The 7,301-nt window shown below is 44.3% G+C and overlaps 1 protein-coding gene across 1 annotated transcript; it reads right to left on the bottom strand.

The window, feature by feature from the left end:
* Positions 1–219: 219 nt before the first annotated feature.
* Positions 220–3,495, bottom strand: LOC133887529 (laccase-15-like). The gene is made up of 6 exons (XM_062327513.1): positions 3,267–3,495; positions 2,953–3,104; positions 2,443–2,690; positions 2,102–2,221; positions 949–2,010; positions 220–641 (listed from the first exon to the last, which is right to left on the bottom strand). The coding sequence occupies exons 1-6, from the start codon at positions 3,378–3,380 to the stop codon at positions 433–435; spliced, it is 1,905 nt and encodes a 634-aa protein (XP_062183497.1). The 5' UTR covers positions 3,381–3,495; the 3' UTR covers positions 220–432.
* Between the last annotated feature and the right edge of the window lie 3,806 nt (positions 3,496–7,301).

The raw sequence follows: 7,301 nt of genomic DNA, 5'->3' as shown, positions 1-7,301 counted from the left end.
TCCTTGGAAAAATCGTGTCCGTAGTAGTGATACTTCCTTAGTGCCTATGGTGGGACATGAACAGATATAGTGAAATGGAGAGGGTACAAAAATATAAATTGCATACATGAATGGCAAGATGCATATCAAAACTGATTCATGCTTATTACAGGCTGGACCATGACTTCCTGGTCATGGGCCCACCTGTTTGTTGAACAGCAGGCACTAGCACACAAGCTGTATCTGTATTAATGCTTAAAATATCTCGAAACGAACATAAGGTTTTTTAGGGTAAGTGGCAGAGATTTATTTATGCAAAAGCAAGGTTGCAGTCTGCCTATATTACATCCAATACAAAAGCATGGATACAATTCTCCCTTACACAAGTTTATTTGTCCGCATATCAGGTCGTCCTTGCACAACACCCTACTGAATGGGTGCATTTTATTTCTTTTAGACTTCGTTTATGCCTAAGACTTCAGTTTTCTCAGTCGCGAGGTAGAATTCATTTTGCAGCTGATTATTGTCATGGCCACATGTCGGAAAATCCACAGGCGGTGGAGGGAGGGATGTGTCCAATGTTGGCCCATCCTCTACCACGAAAACTGCCGCCATGCCCATGGACAAATGGAATTCAAAGTGGCAATGCATGAACCATACCCCTGTACAAACGTATAAGAGAAAGTATTAGATCTCGGGGGTGCTACTTCAACAGCCAAACGACAACTGACAAATAGGGGTGCATATATAAGGAAAAGCAAGGAAGAAATGAAAAGTTAAAAAATTAGTTGTAAGCAAATAAACATGAAATAAGTTTCTTTAAAAAAAGTTTTCGATACGGTTCGATTGGAGTGTCATAAAATAAAACCATGTAAAATTGAGACTTGAGGGGAAGACGACATTTTGTTATGATTTGTAATTGTATAGCTTTCCAAACAAATGCAACTGACAGTAATAACTTGTACGCACCTGGATTGTCGGCGACAAATCGGAGGGCGAGCCACCCAAGATTCGGGACGAGCACGGTGTTCTTGACCAGGGGATTCACCAGGTTGTACCTAGCCACATCCTTGGCTGCGTCGTAGTTACCTAGCCCCTGCGCGAGCACGAACATGTCATGCCCGTGTAGGTGCATCGGGTTGGAGTCACCCTGCATGAGCGCCGTGCTCTGGAACACCACCTCCACCACCGTGCCATGCCGGAACCGCCGCGCCATTGTCACCTTGGACGTCGGCTCTAGATGACCCTCCTTGGGTCCAAACGCGATCAAGGTGCGGTCGGTGAAGTTGAACACCCTCGGCGGCTTGGCAGGAAGTACTTGTAGCGTGTCCTCGGCGTTGGTGTGGTAGTAGTGAGCTTCTAGCAGTGGAGTCGTCACCGCGGGGAGCTGGAAGGAAACGTTGTTCATGGTTGCCACGAGCAAGGACTCGTTGTTCCCGCTCCTCTTGCATGCCGGATAACCACGACGGCAGATGGAGCCCAGGCCGAGTGTGATGAAGAAGCTCTCGTCGACTCGCGCCGGCACCTGCGAGCGCCGTCGGTGGCGCAGGCTGGTCAGGTTGCTGTGGAAGTAGAATGATGTAATTGTGTCGTGCTTGTCAGGCATCTCAGGCGCTACTGGCACATCACCGGATGGACCTCCATCTTCTTCTTCTTCTTCGGCACTGCGACTTGAGCGCAGCGCTGCTGCGCCATTGCCGGAGTTGTGGTCGTTGCTGTACTGCACCATCCCTCTCGTGCTGTACTCCGGGGTTTGGGTGTCAGGCAATGGTGCCTGGTTGGGCAGGGCGACCATGTAGTACCTGCCAGGGGGCGCATCGGCGACCAGCAGGGCGTCGACCGTCTCGCCGGCCGCGATCGCAATGACGTCCGTGGTGTAGGGGGTGACGTAGTTGGCATCGGCGGCGACTACCGTGAACTTGTGCCTGGCTATCTTGAGGTAGTACTCGGAGAATAGCGCAGCGTTGATTACTCGTAGCAGGTAGGTCTTGCCGGGCTCCACGTCCAGCACGTAGCCATCTTCCACGGCGCCTTCAGAGATCGATCAATTGAAGCAATTTATTCAGTGAAAAAGAAGGTATCGTTCCGACATGCATGGACATACATCCGATAATTTGATTACCAGAGCAGTTGAAGAGATCTCCAAGCTTGCCATTGATTGTGGATGCACTGGAGTAATCTGCAAACAAATTATGCGACATGTTCCTGGCCACCTTTGCAAGGTCCTTCGCCCACCATTCCCCTGCCATCATCAAAATAATCCACAATAACAACAGTTCAGCTCAGAACCTGGTGCGAAAACATTGCACATCTGCTAGCTAGTTGTGCAACCATGCCAAAGTAAAAAACAGTCCGATTCTTCCCACAGGAACATGACATTTTTCCGGACCTAATTAGAAATTGGCGTTTAATTTTCCTATGTTCTCATGCCTTAGACGATCAAATGTTGAATAAATCACAAACCTATAACGATTGGGATCTCCCTATGAGGCTTAGGAAACGGATATGAGCCGGCCCCATCTCTCGGCCGGATGATCAAGGCGCCGTGCAGGGTTGCCCGGAGGCAGGAGACGTGAGCATGCCACCACAGGGTGCCTTCCTGCCCAGCAACGTCGAACCGGTAGGTAAAATTGTGGTTCGGCAAGATGGGCAATTGGGTAATCATCGGCACTCCGTCGGCCCAACAGTTCAGCCGCTGCTTCACTCCATGCCTGCATCAGAAAACACAAAAGAAAGATTCAAAAAATAAAAACGAAATCCATGCCTACATCAGAAAATACAAAAGATAGATTCGAAAAAATAGAAACGAAATTAATTTGCTATTTCGCAATGCTTGAAACATCCTAGGCGCTTGGATCAAACCAACTGGATTTTGAGAACTTGACACACCGACTGAATCCATTGTAGAGAAAATTGTTGTGTTTGAAGTGTAGGTAGGCCTTTTTTCTTTGGACAAAGGAAGCAATTGATTACCAATGGATTGTTATGTTGTCGGGTGACTTGTTGACGACATGAACGGTCACCGAGTCTCCCTCTGTGACCTCTATCGCCGGCCCCGGGAGCTGCCCGTTCACCACGCTGACCAGCGTCTCCTTGCACAAGTGCGTCATGTTCATCTTGCTCACCTATATGCATGCGTGTTCCAACAAATCAAGCATGCATCGATGGTCACTCTAGTTCATTATCGAAAAAGAAGTAGTGGTCATGCTAGTTAACACTTCAATGGCATAGTAGGATACTAAGATCGATGGTGGAGATCAGACGCAAGGAGAAAGAGTCATGCTTACGACGAACGTGTGCTCGACGGCAGCCGCGGCCGCAGACCGTATGGCCGTGGTGGAGAGGAGAAAAACGATGGCGGCGACGGCTGGGGCTGCCGCGGGGAGGCTCCAGCGCTTCATACTGTGCAATGTTCAATCACCGTTGTGGATCGATCGCAGCGATCAGTCAGATCGATCAGGCTCTACATACCAATCTCACTGTATATATGACTATGAACTGAAAGTGACGGGGTTGGTTTGCGATTAATGAACGTCTGGCTCGAGGTTCACCAAGCACGGTTTTCACATGCCTGCTGGTTGAGTAGCAGACAGCAGTACAGTGTTAATTATTTTTAAGTTATTATGCTTAAATACCAGATAGAATTCTAGTCCAATATAACTCCTCAACGTCTGTAAATATGTGTCACCTTTGTAGCTTGTACCTTATACTAAAATAATAGACATCGTCTCCTATGGTTTTTTAACTCAGGATTAGAGAGAGGTTTTCCCTATTAAATCTCGTGTTCCTAAGATCCAATTCCTAACAAGCGGTATAGAGCTCGAATCCATGCAGATTGGATCTCGTTGAATGTTCATCGCCATCGGCACTATTCTCGCGTGCGCCTGCCCCGCACGTTGGCTGACCACCGATTTGCTTTGTGATCTGCGCCACCACTAGGACGCTCCGACTCGCCGTTGTTGGTCTCCTTTGCTACGCCGCCGCTCTACGCCGTAGTTCGTCACCTTGCCCCATGATTCTCGGAGCACAATGTCTGGCCATTGCCATCACCCGAGCAGCACCATCTCATGCCAATGAATGGCAACCCCACCCAATCATGGCGCGTTCTGTTCACCGACCCCTTAAGTTACGGGTTTCAGCTGGCCGAGATCACATTATCTAACATGCATACGTAAATCAAAGAATTATAAACCAGAAGAATTTGCCTAGATCGATTTGGTGTTGGGATGGAGGTAGGAAAAGCATGGAAAATTGTTTGGAATTTTAAACATTCATTTTGGGGCTTATTATAACGCTTTCATTTTCAGCAGTCGCTTCTAATATGAAAAACACTGTAGAGGACCCAAAAGCTGAGCACAGCCAATTTTGAACTAAGGTTCAATGTGGAATGCTCCGACATAGGGAGTTCCGAGCGGCAGATCCAACTGTGCCTCTCATGATCGGCAAACTCCAACGCATGCTATTACAAGCGCTTCACGTGGCCTCGCGCTTTTGACCGAGCGGCCACACCGCTCTTTGACATCACATGAGATAATGTACGTGATCTGTAACATGGACATGGGATAAGAAGATTAACTCGAAATTACGGAAGAGGTGTAGAGATAGCTTGCAGATTAACTCGCACGGCACATTCCTATGTGCCAAGGTCAAATTAAACCACTGAAGTTTCCTCGATGCTGAAACTGTTAATCAGGGTCGAATTGCAGCTGCCGCTATATTTTCTCAAGAGGTACAATAGCACGGGTTGGCAAGTTACAGAATCCCTGCAAAGTAGTAACTTTGCATGCAATCATGCGTCCTTCACAGCGATCAGTCTCTAGATTCGTACCGATCTCTTTGTTTTGACGTGAAATATTCGTACTGCTCTCACTGTAAAATCTCAACGCAAGTCATGGGGTTGGTTGTCGATTTATGAACGTCAAGCTCACAAAGTTAACCAAGCACATGCATGCCTGGTCGTTGGCTCAGATGCACGATTTTCACATGCCTGCTTGAATATATAGCAGACACTAGCAAGATGACGATCCACACATCATCCCTAAGGACGTGTTTGGTTGCTCCGCTCTGCGCGTGCAAGCATCCGTGGATGCAGATGCTCACCCGCTCGTTTGGTTGCTCGGATCGGCTTTCTCGCCTGCACCCTCCCGTTCAAATGCATCGAGCGAGTTTGGCTCCGCGCGTACGTCGGAATCAGGCGTACGCGCCGGGCCGGCTCGCCTGGTGCAAAAACACTATTTTTTTATTTAACTTTAGATTTTATTTAAGGGTACAAGAGTGATCCAAAAATTCTAAATATTTTCGTGAGCAAACTAGAGCTCACTAGCAACCCATTTTAATTAGTTTGATCAAAAATTCTAAATTAATATTTAATTAAAATTCTCTAAAAATTATAAAAAAAATTCACTAATATTCTTATCGTGTGATGTACTCATTTATAAAAATATTTTCAACCCTATGTTATTTGGTAAAAAAGTGAGTTCCTTTGTAATGCAATATATACTTATACGGGCAACCAAACACAATCTCTTCTCAGACAGACTGACCACATGCAACCAACTAAATAGCCCCTACTGCATCTCTCCAGCCTATCTCAACTCAGCCTGCATGACTCATATGGGTCAAACTGAGCGTATGCAGGCAACCAAACAGACCCTAAAGAAATGTGTACCGCGTGGACTAGTATTGACTGTTAAATCTTAAAATATCATTGAAAATAGAGTTTGGGAGAGTCAAGCTCTTGTTCTGATGCTGAAGCTACCGTATAGCTGAGAGTGTTGGGCTGACACTTTGGGTCCCGCTAAAATTTAACACTGCGTTCCATGTTATAAGCACATTGTTTGTCACAAACATGTGAGGTCATATGTGATGAAACATTGGATTTTGTGATAGAAATTGTCAAAAGCAAAGTGTTTAGCATAATGATGATATCGTGTGGATTGACGTGAGTCAAGTTTGAAGAACTTGTGCTCGGAATTGTGTGTCCTGACGGCAAACATGATCAGTGATAAGGACGGAGATTAAGTTCATAAAGAAATTGAGATCAGGACAGTTAGGAGGTCACGCGGGACGTTTGAGCTAGGCGAAGATGGAGGCTTACATTCAAGCACAGGGTTTTGATATTTAGAAGAAGGTGTACAAACTATATGAGATTTCGGAGAATAATAAAGTGATGGCACTAAACATGCCACAAGTTGAGCGAATAACAAGACGAGGAACTTGATTATACAAGGTTTAGGAAGGATCGATTTTGATCAAGTTGTACATCTCAAGTCGACACACGAGGTATGAAAAGTACTTTGTAACTACCATGGGAGTTCATCTACTATAAAAGAGATATATCAAGATTTATTGAAGAAATATTACATGAAATTTGAGATGAAGCATGGTGAGTCGCTTGATGATTTATTTTCTCACTTTAATAAAATTCTTAACAATTTAAGTGTTGTTAATATTAAATATACGGATGTTAAAAATACACGTTAATTATTAGGAGATTTATATATGTCAATATGGGAAATGGAAGTTACATTACTAGATAATCTACTGTCATGAGTACACTTATATTAGATATTATTTAATCTAAATTAAAAACTCATGAGCTAAATATCTTTTCTAGAAAAATTCAAATCAATTGCTTTAGTTTCCCAACATAACATGTCTAATTTTGAATCTTGTTCATCAAGTTTTGTTTTATCCTTCTTATCTTCGTAAACCGATGATCAACTTGAGAAAAATTCTAAGAGTGATTTGGTACTACTCTCTACTACTCATATTAATAAAGCTTTGCAGAATATGAGAATGAGCAAGAGAGAAAGTGAAGGTCTAAAATATGCTTTGAGTATGGTGATCTCAAGCATATGCATCTCAATTGTCCTAAACTTGTAGGTATAGCATCAAGTGAGGAGAAGGTGAAAAGGACGTGATCTTTCAACGACAAGAAGAAGAAGAGCTTTATAAACCGCAATGTGGTGCATCGAGTTCTTTTGCCACTTGATCAAGTTAATTTGAGCGATGTTGATTCGGAGAGCCGCAAAGATGACATTACATCAAAGGCCAAGATGATACGTGAATTGACAGGGTTGTGTCTCATGGCACGCAACAAATAAAGCTCTACCGAGAATGAATTTGACAGCGACGGTAATGCAGTTTACTTACTTGTGTTGAATTGTCTAATATTGTTGTTCGTCTTGGTACACTCTTAGATAAAAGAAACAAGAAAATTAAGAAACGTGATGTTTTGATTAAGTCTCTTAATTCTGAAATTGCAAAACTTAAAACATTAATTTTTAATGTTGATGCTTGCAAATCATGTGACTTAATTT

The sequence above is a fragment of the Phragmites australis genome, chromosome 12, assembly GCF_958298935.1.
Source record: "Phragmites australis chromosome 12, lpPhrAust1.1, whole genome shotgun sequence".
Lineage (NCBI taxonomy): Eukaryota > Viridiplantae > Streptophyta > Magnoliopsida > Poales > Poaceae > Phragmites > Phragmites australis.
Note: the sequence above shows the minus strand (reverse complement) of the source record. Positions and strands in the feature narration are given on the sequence as shown.